The sequence below is a fragment of the Panicum virgatum genome, chromosome 3K, assembly GCF_016808335.1.
Source record: "Panicum virgatum strain AP13 chromosome 3K, P.virgatum_v5, whole genome shotgun sequence".
NCBI classification, from domain to species: domain Eukaryota; kingdom Viridiplantae; phylum Streptophyta; class Magnoliopsida; order Poales; family Poaceae; genus Panicum; species Panicum virgatum.
In genome coordinates, this window is record NC_053138.1 from 25881893 (window position 1) to 25899829 (window position 17937).

Genomic DNA, 17937 nt, shown 5'->3' on the forward strand with positions numbered 1-17937 from the left:
AAGCCAGTCATCACACCAAGCCAACAATGGCCACAACCGCTTCAGTCCCCGTTTACAGCTTTACACCATTTGATCAACTTCAGTAAAACAACCACCATCGGATGAGTAGACATCAATTTGGCGTATCTGTAGAGCGATAGTATGCTCTAAAGCTGTGGTTGCATGAGTAACAATATCATTAACAAAGCCATTGATTGCAATGACACCAGCAGCAGCATGAGGCTTTGACCAAATTTGTGTAAATAAGAAACAGAGTTCAACAAGACCCAGATGTTTCAACACCATAAAATGTGCCTGCAATTTTTTTTAAAAAAAACTTACCTGCGGGGGTAAGACCGCCCCCACAGCATTGTTTTGAGAGATAGAATGACCTTCTCACAGCAGGCCAAAATAACCCCCGAACCCTTACCCGACCCGTACACGGGGGCCCGTCGCCTTGTGAGTTAGGCCGGACTCCACAGTGCTTTGGACATGAGGCAGGCGAGGGGATTTTTTTTAACCTCAAACCTGAAATTCGCTCACATGAGGAGTCGAACCCAGGACCTGAAGAGTGCCGCTGGGTTCCCCTAACCAAGTCAGCTAGAGGTCCTTTGGCAAATGTGCCTGCAAATTTCAATCAACATACTTCTACCAAAAATTCACAACTTGCTTTCAAAAAAAAAACACACACACACACACACAACTTGCAGCGAATAATATCTCCATCACAAAAGCCAAAGGGTGTGGTTTCACACACCAAGCCAAAAAGATATTTTTTTTGGAATGGATGCTCCAAAAATCTTTGAAGAACACAATGTGTGACACATAAACGTCATTTGAGCACTCGATGACACAAAGCAGAAGAAGACGGCATTAAAGCCATTCAAATTTACTGAACATTATACATCACACAAAGCCATGATGGTAGTCACTGTCACTGCATTCACTGTTTAAGGCTTTACACCATTCGATCAACTTTAGTAAATAATTAAACCACCACCATCCATCAGCTTGAGACAATAATTTTGCATAATACTGCTAGCAAAGAGTAGAACACATGATGTAATCTGGTCTGGAAGAAACTCAGACTCGCGGCTTCATTAAGTTTGTCCCGTGCTGTCCCTGACGATGTGCTTCTTTGATGAACATGAGGTAATGATTGAGAAATCTAGTATTCTTCAGCAGCACTGGCAGCACTCAAATCCACACTAAGATCAACCGTCTGCAATGAGAGCACAGTTAGGATGCAAAAGGATATATCTATATTTGCAGCATAAAGTAATGCATTGAGCGATTAGATTCACTAAATCTATAAAAGAGAAAAGTCTGTTTTGCCCCCTTGTCGCCGAATCTGGATAACCCCCCTAACTTAAAAACCAGACAACTAGGCCCCCTCCAACTTCAAATACCGGACAAATTACCCACATTGACCATTTCAAATAGGTTTTTAAGGTGGTTTTGCTAATGTGGCAATGGACCCAACATGTCAGAATTTTTAGGGCTTGATTTCTCACCCGATCAAAGTCCTATCCACTTCCTACTGCTTTCACTGACAAGCAGGGTCCGCAGCTTGACTACACAAGCCATGGCCACGGTCATGGTCATGGTCATGACTGGCTGCAGGTGAGGGGCAGAGGGATGGAGCTCGCCGCCGGTGGGCCGGCCGGCGATGAGGTTATGGTGCCGGCGCCGGTGGTGCCGGAGGAGCGGACAGGGACCCCCCGTCTCCCTCCTCCACCAGGCTGCCCTTGGGGACTGCATGCTCGCCACATAAGCAAAACCACCATAGAAAACTGCTTTGAAACGGTCAAGGGGGGTAGTTTGTCTAGTTTTGATAGTTGAGGTATGTAAGATGTCTGGTTTTTGAGTTCGGGAGTTGTTTTTCAGATTCAGTGACAAGTCAAGGGGGGTAAAACGGACTTCTCTTAAAAGAATGACACAAAGGTGGACTTCTTGCTCAGCAAATGTTACAGCAGATCATGTGAGGAAATATAATCTAGGTATGTGTTTTTGGCAAAAGAATAAAGGCATTACAGATCTTTTAAGAGCAAATATGAGGTTTAAGTGTCTGCCTAACATTTTTCGCACATTAGACTAACCAAAGACTGTTCCTGGTTGCATACAGTCCAATCAAGAAAATAAAGATGAAATGAATGTTACCTTTCCAGTGATCATCGTATACATGTTAAGAACATCTGTCACGGTTGTCTCAAAATGTGTGGTGGCATCATAACTCTGCAAGAAGAAACCACCACAAAGATTTAGTAGAATGTCCAAGCAATGAAATTTAACATTCATTTTGCTATTACTGCAAATCTTACCGTTGAGACAAAGCAATTATCAAGAGACGGTTCATTCACTGGTTCATATCTGTCATAAATATCATAAAATATCTCATCTACAGGGCCAAGTAGATCAAGTCCAGGCTTTAGCTCGGACTGGGGGTTATCAGTCTCGGCTTCTGCAGACACAAATGCAATGAACTTTCCTCTTGGCGCAACATTGTGTGTGTATGAGCAACAGAAAACATACCTAAAAAGAAAATACAGACAGAAATATCATAACAGTGGCAAGCATAATGACCCATTCAATACAAGTGTGAACTAATGAAAAGGAAAACATTTGAGCATCAGAGTAGGCCTCACATGTCTGATCTGCGTCCAAGTTGTTTCTGTGGCAAAATAATCTGAACTGAGTGGGACTCATTTGTATTAGGGATTGGGTGGCTCATGATAGCAATTGCACGTACAACCCTACCTATCTTCCTAACCTGTTGAGGTAGAAAAGGCCACAAAGTTGCAGTAAATTAGCTTTCCATCTGTCAAAATACAAGTATTTGGCACCATAATGACCAAATAACCCTTTTACAATATGGAAACAGGAAGTATTCACCTTGTTGGGTAAATACGAAGGATCACAGACCACCTTCTTGCACTTTGCAGTTTCACCTTCAGATGTAACACCACACACTTTCCCCTCCATATCAAATTCAACCTATAAAAATGAGGCAAACACATGTCAAAATGGTACCTTTTCCTTGCCATCCAAATTATGGAAGCCATGAAAAGAGAGTAATAAAGCAGACCTTGCACTCTGGCTTATTTAACATGTAAGTACCACCATAAACAGCACTCAGACGTGCAAAACCCTGTAGCCAAAAACAAGCATTGTATAATCAACAAGGAACATGATCCCCACTTGAGATGTATTGGATAAATAGTTGAATTATGACTGACCTGTGGTAGCTCACCCAGCCCATATAGTGGATAAATATACGGTGAGCCTCCTTGGAAGCGTGCAAGAGACTCTGCATATAGCTGCAAGCACAGAACACGTAAATTTAATTGAACTATATAAAGCCAGCATATTCAAACAAGAGCACCATGACAAGTTTATATGTAGCAACAATTAGGAATCAGCTTTGGCCAAAACTTACTTTCATCCTTTTTACTGTATCAAGTGCCGGTTCATCAAGATAACGATCATCTCTATGAAGAGCAAGTGCATGCCCAATGAAATCCACTGTATCTTCGCTCAAACCATATTTGCTGAAGAAATACACGTGGAAACATGGAGTTACTTATTGACCAGAAAGAGGTAAGCCCAACAGGTCAATGCCTTATTTGCAATTGCAAAATTTTGCATTCCCAAAATGCATCACAGGCATGTGGACCATGGACCCACAAATTATGCAAAATTTTCATAAGAACACAAGAGCAACATGCACAAGCAATATATTTTTCACAACATATGGAAGGTTAAATGCTATCTATGGTATAATCTGCTATGTTTTCAAGGCGTCGCCTAGGCGACAAGGCGGTGGCGGCTCGCCTTGCTTAAGGTCTCGCCTTAGCCCGCCTTAGCCCGCCTAGGCGATAAGGCGGTGGTGGATCGCCTCGACTCGCCTCGCCTTACCGCTTTAAAAACATAGATAATCTGAAAGGCAATAATTTTCACATCGGATTTTTTAGCAGCAAAACCCTGAAGTTAGCAAGAGCGCCACTAGGGAATAAAACCTTGTTGCTAACTACGCTGAATTTGGATCATAGGTAAGATGCAAGACCAAGCAATTGTCTACAATGATGTCGAAAAATTGTAGTAAAAATCATATTGGTGAGATACTGTATTACTCTAGGTAAGTCATAACTCACACCTTCATTTACCTAAAAGGGTTATTCAAGCATTATGCTATTCTGACGCTGCAACAATTAACCATGTGCCCACGTGGTGCCAATCCCAAGTCCCAACACTACTAGGAATATCTAAGACAAATTGGGTTGGGTGTTACAGTTGGTCTATTGGAGTGCTGGCATATAACTGGAAGTGGAATCAATATAATGCAATAAGAGCAAAGGTACTGACGCTATAAGTTCTCTAGTTGTCACCCTAGTAAGGTCCAATCCTTGATGGGTTTTTGGATCAGCTTCATTGTAATCTTGGACATAAATGAAGAAGTTCCTTGCTCTGCGCTTCTCAAAGAGGCCCATCAAAGGGGACTTCAGAGCCTCCATATCAGTTGCAGGGACCTTGTAAATCTGATTGAACATGATAACAGAGAAAGGCATGTTACCCTACTAGATCTAAGAACCACTAGATCATATACAGAAAATTCAGGAAAAGTGATGTTGATGAAAAACAGAAGGAGAACATAGACTGAAGAGACTACCTTCCCTTTGCTGAAAACGTAGCTCCCATCAACAGCTTTGAATGACAAGTACTTTGTCACGTCAGTGTGGATGAGGGTTCGAACCAATGTCCCATTTGCCATCATAAACTGATAACAGAAACAGTTTTTTTACAAGGAAGCAACAAAAATTAATTATGGTACACACTAGTATAAAATATTAACAATCAAGTCATAAATCTAGCAGGAATGCTTTGCAGACTTCTTTTTTTCAAGCAGTTCGGCAAGGGATTTTCAGTTCTCTGAATGCCTAAATCTGCGAAAATTTCACACAAATCACATACGAAGAGTACAAATCTTTCCCGCCAAGATAGAACCAACACATGATCATGGGGTTGGTCATTGGTGTTATATTTATGTAATCCCAAATGCATTTCTGCATACATTAGCTGTGCTAATAAAGGTGTAGAAAGAAATATCTGCATAGGATAAGACTGTTGCACCTTTGGGACCATGTCCACATTGTAGTCTCTGCTTGCACCTAGATGTGCCGGAGGCTTGTCTTCCCCTCTAAACCTCTTCCACAGCTGTCCCAAAAAGGTGAGTGAAAAGCGTGTCAGTGTAAAAGTTCCAGCAAAACCTAAAAGCTTGTTATGACAAGAAATGGATCCACAAATCAAGAACCATCAGTACTTAAACAGTAGTAGTAAGAGCTGCTTACCTGGTTAAGGTTGAGTGAGGTGGAATCTCCTCCATAGTAGTCATTTCTATCCATGTGCAACACCTACAAATATCATCGCAACGTCCATAATGGTGTCCTCAAAAGTGTAATTTCCTACACTTACATGTAGGTCTCAAAATAGCACAACTATAAGTAAGGTTCTAAAAAAAAAGGCATATGGCTCAAGAGCAATTAAAGGCCAGGCGGGCACATAATAATTCAACTAATGCATTCACGTACAATGCACAGAGAAAAGAGATGTGTTTGTGAGGGGTTGTGGCAACTGCCAGATATCATCCATGTATTTGCCTAAAATTGACTCCTCATACTGCATTCTCATTAATCATTAATTCATTATTATACATCTACTTTAAAGCTGTTATCAGAGCATCTATATGCCATTTAAGATCTAAGGGTTCACTGTTTCATGAAAGGGATCCTTTTCACGAGAGGAACTTTTTGATTCCATACTTGGTTTAGAGTCATGGTAGCTCACTTATTACGGGGGACTTAGACATCTCACAGTGCAACACGTAGCCAACCCCACCAACCATCTCCAGTGTGCCATTGCAAGCCTCATGTTATGGATGGCCACCTCCCACACCCCATCTGCCATACCTCTACCTGCTGCAGGTAGCCTCTGCCACAGGCTGCTCTGCTACCATCTGCAGTTGATGGCGATCTGGGGCGCCCTATGCCCTTCAACTACACTATTGCCACCACCACCTCCTCACCTTATGCCTTAACTGCCAGGCTGTTCCCAAGCTGGTCCCAGTCTAACCACTTCAGACCAGTTGCTTAACAGCAAACCCGTGGTCAGAAATACCCTTGCTGCCCCACTACCACAGGTGTGCCACTACCCATCATCAGTCCAACACTCCAGCTTACTCCCTAAAGCTGAGGCCTAAGGTCAGGGTGACTTGGGAAACTCAGAAATCCTAACCCTCCATCATCGCTGCCATTTTTGTGGATGTTGTTGCCACCTGTGCATGTGCGACAAAATTACGAACCCCGTTTATTAGGTCAACATAGAAATTGAGAAGGTCAAGCATGGGCAAGCAACCCAACAGAAGCCATTATAAGGAAGGTGCTATTAAATGAAAGGATTCCTTCAGGTAAAGACCTTTCTCCCTCTCATCTGGCTTTAATACATGCTCTTCCACCAAAACACCAGCAAACACTAGAATTAGATGCCACCTCTCAATTCAGCAAGCGCCTCGGTGCCCCGGATCTAGAGAATTCCACCTGGCTAAGCTCAGACTTCACTCGCTTTGCGGATCAATGGCAGCCCACTAAGGATCCGCCAAGGGCTTAGTAGTCGGGGGCTTCTAGGGACACCCACGCGCACTACGTAGCTAGACCAACACTATAGGTCAGCACGCAATAGCAAAGCAAAGCATCCATCTAAGTGCAGTGCAACAGCCAGATCAATCGAGCGGTGGCTCCCGATCTACGAGCTCGCGTGCTCCAGCGACCCAGTCCATCCAAATAATGATGAGAGCGACCTTGAAACACCGAGTAGGTACGCGGACACGGAATCCGAGCACGGAAGCAGCGGATCGTGCCGCGCCGGGCCTGGGGGCAGCGAGCGTGCGATCGGCGGGCTCACCTTGAGGCCGTCGACGGAGAGGAGCCCGCTGAGGATGCACTCCTTGAGCCCCGTGCCCAGCACGATCACGTCGTACTCCTCATCCATGGTTGCCCAGCGAGATGGCTGCTGCGACGGCGGCGGCGCGCCGAAGAGGAGGTGGACGCGGCGTAGAAGAGGGGAGGAGTGGAGTTGACGAAAGGCAGCGAGCGGTGCGGTGCGTGGGGAGGTGGGAATGGGATTTTGGCGTTTGGGAATCCGAGAGGAGCAGCCGGAGCCGGATGCGGATGCCGGTCGCTTTCGCGCGCAGGTCCTCGGCTAGCGCAATATTTGCAGCTCCCCCCTTCTTTTTGGTTTAGGGCAAGTTTCTAAATAGCCGGCTATAGCTTCCGCTATAGACGGCTATATCTTTCAGGAAAGACAATCGCTATGGCATTTAGTCCGCTAAACGCTGTAACGGTAGCCTTGCCGCTAAATGTCTTAGCTGGCGATTTAAAACCATGGTTTAGGGCTCGTGATTCGCCATTTGTGTGAAGGATCGGTGGCCGATTAGTCAATTTTCGAGCCATTTGATGGTCTACATGTTGCGAGTATGATCGGGCCTTTATCTATATATATATATATATATATATAATCAAATATATGACCATGATTGTTATGTGTACGTGGAGCGGGTGGACTGGTCGAAGGTGACGAGAAGACAAGTGTGATAATTTCGGCAAATTTGGTAAAAGTTATGTTTACTTCTGATTCCACGTGGAAAAGGATTATATGAAAGAAGTGATTCCGTGCATATTTTCTAGGTTAACTTTTTGAGAAAAAATGATTTTTATGTGGAAGTGAATAAAGACAAAAAACATTTAAGCTCCTACCCCCTCCGTATATTTCTAGAGAATCACTTCATTGAATTACTCCCTCCGTCCGAATTTGGGACGGAGGGAGTAGCTCCTAAACTCTAAAGAGTATTATTATAGAGGCGGCATTGACTTGAATCTTGATTATCTAGAGATGAAGCCAGAAAATTAGGATAAGAGTCCGTGCACTTAAATATATATTATGAGATGACATTTGAAGAATTTTTAGTATTTTGATAAGTCCAGAATATGTCGACAGAAGTAGAAATGTGTTGAGTGCTATGCGAAGAATACATTCATACTACGAATGCAAACCATTCAATTAACTTTGTTTAGGGAATTGTTTCAGTACTGCCGTTTTGATGAGTTTGGTGGTTTTGAACAATTAAGTTGTACTGAAATGGTTGTACATGTTGTCGTATTGGGTTTGGCAAGGCTTACTATGTAACTTCTGTATACAGTAATTTGAACTGTTCGTTTTGGTTGGGATGAAGCAATATGAACCATAACTCCAACTACCTTACACAATTATTCATTTTTTTAGGAAAAGGCAACGGTGTGCCCAGTTATTCATTTGGCACTATGTAATTTCAGACCCTTCAACTTTTGATTGCGCATAATCAATTTGTTGCATAAACGTGCAAATCAGTACATCTCGTTGATTGTGCTGCCCAGCAAGTGTTGGACGCCGTGTCTTGGTCTTAGTGGTTGAGCTCGCTGCGCTCTGAAGCTACAACATCTAAACCTCAGACAAGCGGCACAACCTAGCAAGCTCGCTGCGCTGGGCTGCAAGGGAAACTGAAGAACGGCAGCCTTGGTGGCAACCTCGTGGAAGATGAACACTTGCCAAGGTTGCTGTTGCTAAGGCGGAGCTCGCTTTATGCCTGCATCAGGATGAGGGATGGCCGTCGAGTTGGTTCAGCCACACCACAAGGATCTAGGTGACACAAGCGTATGTCCCAAATTCGACTAAATTCATGAAGATATAGAACGGCACACAAGTTAACATGCTTTGGCTCTCCCGTGAACCACTGTTGGGGCATGAAGCTACGGGAAAGAGACAGAGATGCATAGCTATAAAGTGATTATGATACACATACACCACTGACGAGTATGAAGAGTTCTAGCAAAGCGAGCACAGTTTAAAGATTACAGCCATTCGATCATCATGTAAGTAACAAAAGAACCACCATTATCATCTAGCTAACAACTTTGCACAATGCTGCTGCTGCTGCAAGCATGGATCCGAACACCACAATGGTGGAGCTGAAGTAACTTTGCGAATCACAGGGTAAGGGCGCAAGGCCTGTCTAGCGCTGTTCTTAAAAAGTATGATGTCATGAGTAAATGCAAAGATCTCTAGTATTCTTCAGCAGCGCTGGCAGCACTCAGGTCAACGCTGAGATCAACAGTCTGCGAGAAGAGCAGGCAGGATTAAGATGCGCAATCCATCTTTCGACCAGCAAGCATGGAATAATAGTGGTAAATTGCGGTGCTAGATGTCTACTGGAGATTACTTTTCTTTGAGGCAAGTCCTCTATTATTTATTACCAACAAGAAGTTAGCAAAGATTTGACAAAATTTAGTGTAAAGCTAGCAAAACTTGGAAGCAGGTTTTGAACTCTCATGCCTCATGCAGCACTGATGAAATTAATATCTGATGCATCTACTTTGATTGAAAAAAAAGGCATTGTAAATGTAAAAAGATGTAAACAATGAAGCTTACTTTTCCGGTAATCGCTGTGTACATACTGAGAACATCTGTCACAGTTGTCTCAAAGTGTGTAGTAGCATCATAACTCTGCAAAGAGAAGAAAACCTCCATAAACATCTAAAAGAATCTAGCAATCACTTTACTATTGCAGAATGCTAAACTTACCGTTGAGACAAAGCAATTATCAAGAGATGGCTCATTGACAGGTTCATATCTGTCATACATATCAAAAAACAGCTCATCTACTTGACCAAGTAGATCAATTCCAGGCCTGAGCTCAGACTGAGGATTATCGGTCTCAGCTTCCGCAGACACAAATGCAATGAAATTCCCTTTTGGCGCAACATTGTGTGTGTACGAACAACAGAAAACATACCTAAGAAACATTACCAGAATGCATGTCATGACCAAGTGATGTAAACTGAATTAAGACACTTAGCCAATGAAAATTATTTGAAATAGAAGAGACCCACATGTCTGACTTGCGCCCAAGTTGCTTCTGCGGCAAAATAATCTGAACTGAGTGAGAATCATTTGTGTTTGGAATTGGGTGGCTCATAATAGCGATTGCACGTGCAACTTTTCCAATCTTCCTTACCTATTCACAAACAAAAAAGTGAACCCAAAGCAGGAGAGCAGTATGTAGCGCCATATGTGGAAGCAGCCAACAGAAGTGTTACAGCAGGAAGGTTAAAATTCAGTAAATTTGGTTGGTATAATATGAACATTTCAGTGAAATTGCTTCAGATATATGTCAATAAAATAGTTCAATTTTACATGGGCATGGTGGAATTTACCTTGTTAGGCAAGTAAGAAGGATCGCAGACAACCTTTTTGCATTTAGCCGTTTCACCTTCTGAAGTAACACCACATGCTTTCCCTTCCATATCAAATTCAACCTGCAATTGTATCATATAGTGAAAGCAGAAAAGAGTATATTTGATAATTTGTGCTCTTGGACATGATACTAGGAGAGGGAAGAAAAAAAAGATACTACCTTGCACTCTGGCTTATTTAACATATAAGTACCACCATAAACAGCACTTAGACGTGCAAAAGCCTGAACCATAAGACAGCATCTTAGCATGGAAGCTTCTTAAAAGCATCAAAGTACAGTATAAGCTGTTAAGATTAGAGCAAGGAATTGAGAAACAACTGACCTGTGGCAACTCACCCAACCCATATAATGGATAAATATAAGGCGAACCTCCTTGGAAGCGTGCAAGAGACTCAGCATAAAGCTAATAGAAGACAGCCAATGACATTTCATTACATTCCATCCAAGAATACTCAAAATGGTAGGAATATAACAAAAGGACATATATACCAGGGAGGTAGATTTGTTACAAATTTACAATAATATAAATATTCAGAAACTACCTTCTTTCTTGAAGGAAAAAAAATTGGACATACCTTCATCCGTTTTACAGTATCAAGGGCTGGTTCATTTAGGTAACGATCATCCCTGTGAAGAGCAAGTGCATGGCCAATAAAATCCACAGTGTCATCACTCAGTCCATGTTTCCTGACAATGAAACGACAAAAAAGGTTACTTATAGTGCAGAACGAAATGCCAGGCTGAACAGTTATAGCAGTTCTCTTTAATTCTTCATCAATGACACTACAAGCAGAAAGAGGCCAAAGTAGGTGAAGAATCGTATAATGCATGCAGCAACACGGGGAGGAGTGGTATAAGAATCATAAGAATATGTAACAACATGGTAAACAAGGAAACATTAAGGAACAAAAATGGCAAAAAGTACTAACTTGACTTATCAGTACAGTGCAGTGATGATAAAAGGAATGATGCGAGAATGAACAAGATACTCACGAAATCAATTCTCTAGTTGTAATCCTTGTGAGGTCCAACCCCTGATGTGTTACTGGATCAGCTTCATTGTAATTTTGGACATAAACGAAAAAGTTCCTTGCTCTACGTTTCTCAAATATACCCATCAAAGGAGATTTTAGAGCCTCCATGTCAGTGGCAGGAACCTTGTGAATCTGATGAAAACGCAACAAAGCAATATAATTACAATACAGAAGCCACTTGTGAGAAATCCAGCATAGATTGGACCCACAAGGGTAGGACGGATGAGTCTAAGCTTGAGACATTACCTTCCCTTTGCTGAAGACATAGCTTCCATCAACAGCTTTGAATGACAAATACTTTGTCACATCAGTATGAATGAGAGTACGAACCAAAGTTCCATTTGCCATCATAAACTGGTCAGAGAAAAGGAGAGACTTTGTCATCAGTACATTAACATAAGAATATATTACTTGTAGGCTTTAAGCATTTCAAGGGCTGAACTATGAATCAAGCTATTGTTCATTACAGGCAATACTACATTGATAAGAAATACCATCCGAACAGGGTTTGAGACTTCGAGTACAAGGTACCAATCAGAATTGGCATGTTCCAATACCAGGCAATACATTTACCAGTCAGATTGGCATGTCTCAATACCAGGCAATACATGTACCAGTCAGGACTAAACTAACAAGTGCCAAAGTATCTGTTATTGCAATGAATAGACAATAACGAAACTAGTGAGTGTGCAAGAATACGGAATGACATGTTCAGTTAGTGTTTGCCGAATATGATAAGGTTGTGGCAAGAAACAATAAGTACATGAAAAGGTTCAATCCATGGGATACCTTTGGAACCATGTCTACGTTGTAATCTTTGCTTGAACCTAGATGGGCCGGTGGCTTCTCTTCCCCCCTAAACCTCTTCCAGAGCTGTTCACAAGAAAAAAGGGATCAAAGGGAATACAATGAAAAATAAACAATACTTCATCTGTCAACTGTCCAAACTAGCTGAATGACTTGCAAACACACGTACTCCCTCCATATTGTAAAGGAAGTCATTTCGGACATCGACACAGCCTCCAAAAACAACTTTGACCACAATCTTTTTGCTATAAAAAATAGTCAATATATACTTTTACGAAACTACATTCCAAGATGAATCTACTTACATCGCTTTCATATTTTCAGACTGAACCAAAAAAATTTATTTATAGTCAAAGTGTAAAATGTTTGACTTAGACAAACTCAAAAAAACTTCCTTTACAATATGGAGGGAGTACACACGCATAAAACAAAGACAAATAACTACTCAATACATGTTACAGTTTCAGATAGAACAAAAATCATAGATTTATAGCTTCTTGCCTGGTTCAGGTTTAGGGAGGTGGAATCTCCTCCGTAGTAGTCATTTCTGTCCATGTGTAGAACCTGCAAAAGCATCATAAGAAAATCTTTAGAAATCAGAATCCATTAACCAAATCCACCATCGTTCAACTTAAAGGAGTAGGCTGATTGTTACACTTCAGCATTGTTCAATCCGGTTTCAATAAATCATAGTTGATCCCTGCCTCGCCGCCTGACATCGGAGGACAGACACCATCTATCGTCTTGCGGAACAGGGGAACAACACTTCCCAGAAACGAAGATCGTACGCTAGATCACAAAACTCAATGCAGCCAACCGCCCTTGAATCTAGGTAGATGTTACTAGAACTTCACTAGTTTGCTTCCTCATTTAAGAATCTAACCAGGCCCCGATCGTGGCACATTTGCCTGATTGCACGATCATGTGGATCAACTGCTAAGTGCTTACTCCATGGACCAAATACAGCTTAGACAAGCGCTCATCCCAGCGCGCCAGGCCCGGATCAAGCGGAGGACTGGCCAGCACCGCCTGATCTACTACCGCGACAGCGCGCCACCAGCCCCACCGGCGCAGGCCCCGAGCGGCGTCCAGGGAAGTGGCGAGAGCAGCAGATCGGACTAGGAGGTAAGCGGGGAGGTCCGAATGCCGGGAAAGTAGGCGCACGGAGCTCACCTTGAGGCCGTCGACGGAGAGGAGGCCGCTGAGGATGCACTCCTTGAGCCCCGTGCCCAGCACGATCACGTCGTACTCCTCATCCATGGCGGCGCGGCGGGTCCGGTCCGGCCCGGCCTCCGGGAGCGCTAGCGAAGCGAGGCGAAAGCGAGAGATACGAGGCGGCGCGGCGCGGCGATGCGGAGATACGAGGGGGCGGTGGTGGAGTCGAGCTGACGCAACGGCGCCGCAGGTGGAGGGGTAATAAAGACCGGTGGGGAGTTTGGGAGCCCTGTCCCTGTGCGGCGCCGATCGCCCGGAACACGGCGGACGGCGCGGCGGTTTCAATAATAATATTTAGGCCCTTGTTTGGCAATGCTAGAATTCTAGCACACACATCCCGAAAAAAGAATCTCGTATGCATGAAGCACTAAATGAAGTCTATTTGCAAAATCTTTTTAGGGATGGGTGTAACTTTTCGCGACGAATCTAATGACGGTAATTAATCGATAATTAGCTATAGTGCTACAGTAACCATCCTCTAATCGTGTGGTCAAAGGCCTCGTTAGATTCTTCAGGGTCACTAGCGCGGGGTTCGTTGAGTGAGTACACAGATATAAAGAGAACCATGCATACATGTCAAGAAGTGAAAGATCGATCTATTTAGTAATTCCCCGCGCATTGCTGCGGGAATATTTGGATCATATCAAATAAATGCTAGAACAATTGTTGAATGAGTACACAGATATAAAGAGAGCCATGCATACATGTCAAGAAGTGAAAGATCGATCTATTTAGTAATATACTGGTTTGTGACCGTGCGTTGCTACGGATAACAAAAATCATATTACCAGTAACAATCTAACTACACTTAGTTTTAGAAGAAATATCTTTTCATCATCCAGATTCATCAAATGTGATGATATTGCTACCATTGATTGACAATGCATGAGATCATGCATATATTCAAACCATATTTAAATTCACGCACACATGTTAAGCATATACAATAATTATAAAAGCACATTATATGACATTCATAGAATTGCGACCCAGTATGATCCATGGATATATATGTAGAAGATTACCGAATATGACAAAGTCCAAAGGATCACCACTTAGCATGGCTCTAATTGTCTATCAACAGCATGAAACAATCATGTAGAGAAATAGACTCCAGCTCTGCTACGTGGCTTCTCATATCAGTTCTCCACGTGGCGCCACAACTTGTATTTGTTGTCGAGGATGCATCCTTCATGCTTTGATCCATTGTCTTTCCAATAATTATAAAGGATTTTTCTTCCTCTAACACAAGTGAACAAAAAATACAAATTCAGAAGTGAAGTGATAAAATCTAAATTCAGAAGTGACACCCGAATCTATCCTACAAGCAGAGACAAGCTATTCTAAGTCGGCTTGTCTCAAGACCTAGTGTAAAATTAGTCCATATCGCGATGTATCTATGCATATTCGAGATGAAGAAACATTCATCCCAAATCATGAACACACCGAGATAATGGGAAACAGTGAAAGTTTCATTGATTACTCTATTTCATTGCCTCCGTCGAAGATGACGCTGTGCCACACGATATCGATCCCAATATATATCTCCATCCATTGCTGTACGGTGGTCCTGGAGATGCCGGTGCAGAGAAGCAGCAAGCGGAGGTGGACGGGGATCTAGGATCTCCAGAAGTCAAGCCTGGTGAAGGGCGGTTGCGCCGTCGCCAGTGCAGCTGAGTTGAAACAGAAACCTGCCTAAAAAAGAGGTCTGCTACTGAGATGAAATCATCAAAATTTAAAGGCGTGCTGTCATCTTTTACTGGCTACATATTGAAGACTTCTCTAAATTGTTAGCGAAATGAACTCTGAAGCAAAGCAGTTAGCAGAACAAAATTTCACAGATGACAGATCAAAGAGATAACCTGAAGTCCCATAACTTTTATCCATTAACAAATAGCAAGGGCAGAGCTAGTGAAAGTTACGCCCAACAACTGCAGGGAAGGGTAATGAGCCAAAATAGCACATGAATTGTGAAAGTTACGACCTCCTCAGAAGTGAGAATCCATCTACATTTGAAGGTAGGAAGTAAAAATACAAAATTGCCATAATTCAGAAGAAATGGATATAAGAGATCCTCATAGCCCAAAAAAAAAAGAGTATAGTGGAAATACAATTCTACATATTCTCAAAGGATCAGCATTCATTTTGCTTTGCAACTGATCTAACACTATTCAGTGTAGGCAAATAATACATTACATTTACCATGAAAGTACTAAGCTTATCTATCGATATCTAAAACTCAAAAGAATCTCACTTAAAAAGCATCCAGAGAAACAGAGTGACTCACCTTATCCTTGAAAAGCTCTTCTCTACTTGAAATATGTTTGAGGATGTGAGTTGTAGGTTCTAATAACTCATCAACAAGATCTTGCTTCCATTCAAACAGGGATGTAACTATATTATAAAAAATAGGGATGCCTCGACACCAACAGAACTCCAAACCTTCTAGCATATCAAGTGCAATAGCACTTAGAACCACCTCCAATTCCCAGAATTCCCAGAAAACTTTCTACAGAAAACCTTCTGTAGTGACTGTCCCAAAATGGCACCAGGTAGCAAGCTAATCTCAAATTATCTATAGAGAAAAAAAATCATATAAACCACAATCTGAAACTAAAGGATTATTTTGTTCTTTCAGCAAGCTAATCTCAAAGAGATCAATATGATAACACGAACCTACTGAGATTTGTTAGTTGCACACTCATCTTGTGCTAGAGCAGTGAACCACAACTCATGACCAAGGAAAAATTCCATCTCATCCCTTGACACCTCTCTGATATCATCCTCTTCTCCTACCCTGTGTATGACCTTCCTTTCATCTCATCCCTGGTAGTCCACAGTGCTACTTTGACAGAGAAAGAAATATTAGTAGCAAATAGTATCCTACCACTTACAAGCATTCTATCGAACACCTGGTGGGTAGATTGTGATTTTGGAGACCCGGAGGATGGTGTTCAGGGATCTTTAATCTAGCAACTGCACACCAATTTCGGCAACAAACGTGATGTGCATTCAGTAATCTGCACTCCAATGGAGTGATGCAAGAGGTTACATCAGGAATGCTCGTGCTTGAACAGAGATGCAAGATTGGGACAGTTTAAAGGAAATCACAGGCTAATAAAATTACTCAACAATCCTTGTCCCTTGCCCATCTTATCCTTGCAGCAGCAGCAGCGAGGGATCTGATCTGAAGAAGAAAACAAATGGGAAGGAAGCCGGTAAAAGGAGAGAAGCAAATGGAGGAGAAGTGCATGAGACATGAAGGGGAGCGGAAGGAGCTCATGAGTGCGTTGCCCGCTGCAGCGTTGCTTTCTCACCTGAGGTCGCTAGCGCGCACTCTGGCTCCATGGGGGCGAATGACTTCTCTCCACTCCATCTCTTCTATATCTCCACGGCCATCCCTGTTACGCTAGTGTCAGAGTCGGGATAGGGAGCGCCGCCGCCGAAGAGGCCTGCACGAGCTGAGCACGGCCGCCGACCCCCTTTCGCCGATTCGTCGTGTTCGACGTTGGCTGGACCAAATCGCCACCCCGCCTCACCCTTCCCCACAACAACACGGCGTGTAGATGGAGTGGGGAGGGGGGGGGGGGTCAAGTGCGCACGGCTGGTGGCGGCGGCGTGGCGCACGGAGGAAGTGGACGAGCGCGACGGCGACCAGAGTACAACGCGTGCGACGGCGTCCTCGGCAACGGCAAGCGCGATGGGGAGGCCAGAGCGACGGCGTCCTCGGCAACGGCAAGCATGAAGTGGAGGAGATAGCGACGCGAGGGGAAGCGAGAGCGGAGTGCGAGCGGCGGCGGAACGGCGAGGCGCAACGATAGGCTGGCGGAGGAAAGGGCGAGATTATCGCTTTTGGTTTTGGTAGAGATACACGTGGGGCGGGATCGTGGGAGACGGTCGCAGGGGGGCGGGCGTCGGACGAAAGATGACTGGGGGAGGGTCTGGACGGGTCAGATCGCACGGGGAGAGGATTGGACAAATCACGACCGTCGTAGGTTTCACCAAGATGGGAGGAGGACCATGTAGACGAAAAAACGTCACCCTTAGCCTCTCTTTGGTAGTACAGATAGAGATATATTGAACATAGAAAGAAAATTATTAGTGACAAAATAAATAAAATTCAGGTGAAACTTTAAAGTTGTTCACTGTAGAGAGACATACTAATAAATTAGTCACTGGATGTAAAGAAAAAATAAGTAAAAGGCCCATTAAATGCTAGTATTTGAAATTCCTAACTTTATGTAATGCTACCTTCTTCTGGTTCTTCAGCATGGTCTAGAAAAGGAGAGCTAGTTCTCGTGCTCTGCCAATCTTACAGATTCGCAAAATGGCGACACCACGCGACACCACACCACCCCACCTGCTCGCCGGTGACCCACCGGCGGCAACCCACTCCACACCACCTGTGGCAGTACCGCCCGAATTAATCCGGCTTAAGTGCGCTAACCATCACCATAAAGGTAATCCCGGCTAACACGCACTTCAAACGGAGTAATCCGACAGTCTAGTCGGGTAGAGTCCCGATAAAACCACCTGAGCTGCATTCGAAACCCAAAGCTTACA

The 17937-nt window shown here is 43.4% G+C and overlaps 2 protein-coding genes across 10 annotated transcripts; both read right to left on the reverse strand.

Annotated features, from left to right (window-relative positions):
* Positions 1-827: 827 nt before the first annotated feature.
* On the reverse strand, positions 828-7209 carry LOC120698664 (guanosine nucleotide diphosphate dissociation inhibitor 2-like). Its single transcript, XM_039982371.1, has 13 exons — positions 6934-7209; positions 5325-5387; positions 5107-5190; positions 4646-4753; positions 4342-4514; positions 3416-3527; positions 3216-3296; positions 3065-3127; positions 2872-2973; positions 2625-2749; positions 2301-2511; positions 2140-2214; positions 828-1201 (listed from the first exon to the last, which is right to left on the reverse strand). The coding sequence occupies exons 1-13, from the start codon at positions 7018-7020 to the stop codon at positions 1148-1150; spliced, it is 1338 nt and encodes a 445-aa protein (XP_039838305.1). The 5' UTR covers positions 7021-7209; the 3' UTR covers positions 828-1147.
* A 1541-nt stretch (positions 7210-8750) lies between these two features.
* LOC120698665 (guanosine nucleotide diphosphate dissociation inhibitor 1-like) lies at positions 8751-17229 on the reverse strand. 9 transcript variants are annotated; one of them, XM_039982379.1, is made up of 18 exons: positions 16692-17229; positions 16051-16561; positions 15662-15949; positions 15237-15305; positions 14858-15065; positions 14400-14616; positions 12661-12723; positions 12142-12225; positions 11599-11706; positions 11312-11484; positions 10894-11005; positions 10641-10721; positions 10478-10540; positions 10278-10379; positions 9954-10078; positions 9646-9856; positions 9493-9567; positions 8751-9179 (listed from the first exon to the last, which is right to left on the reverse strand). In XM_039982379.1, the coding sequence occupies exons 7-18, from the start codon at positions 12712-12714 to the stop codon at positions 9126-9128; spliced, it is 1242 nt and encodes a 413-aa protein (XP_039838313.1). In that variant the 5' UTR covers positions 12715-12723; positions 14400-14616; positions 14858-15065; positions 15237-15305; positions 15662-15949; positions 16051-16561; positions 16692-17229; the 3' UTR covers positions 8751-9125. The 9 variants fall into 9 exon arrangements, with proteins under 9 accessions (XP_039838313.1, XP_039838312.1, XP_039838311.1 ...); XM_039982378.1 differs by having other exon boundaries at positions 14858-15069; XM_039982377.1 differs by having other exon boundaries at positions 15237-15380.
* Positions 17230-17937: the final 708 nt, after the last annotated feature.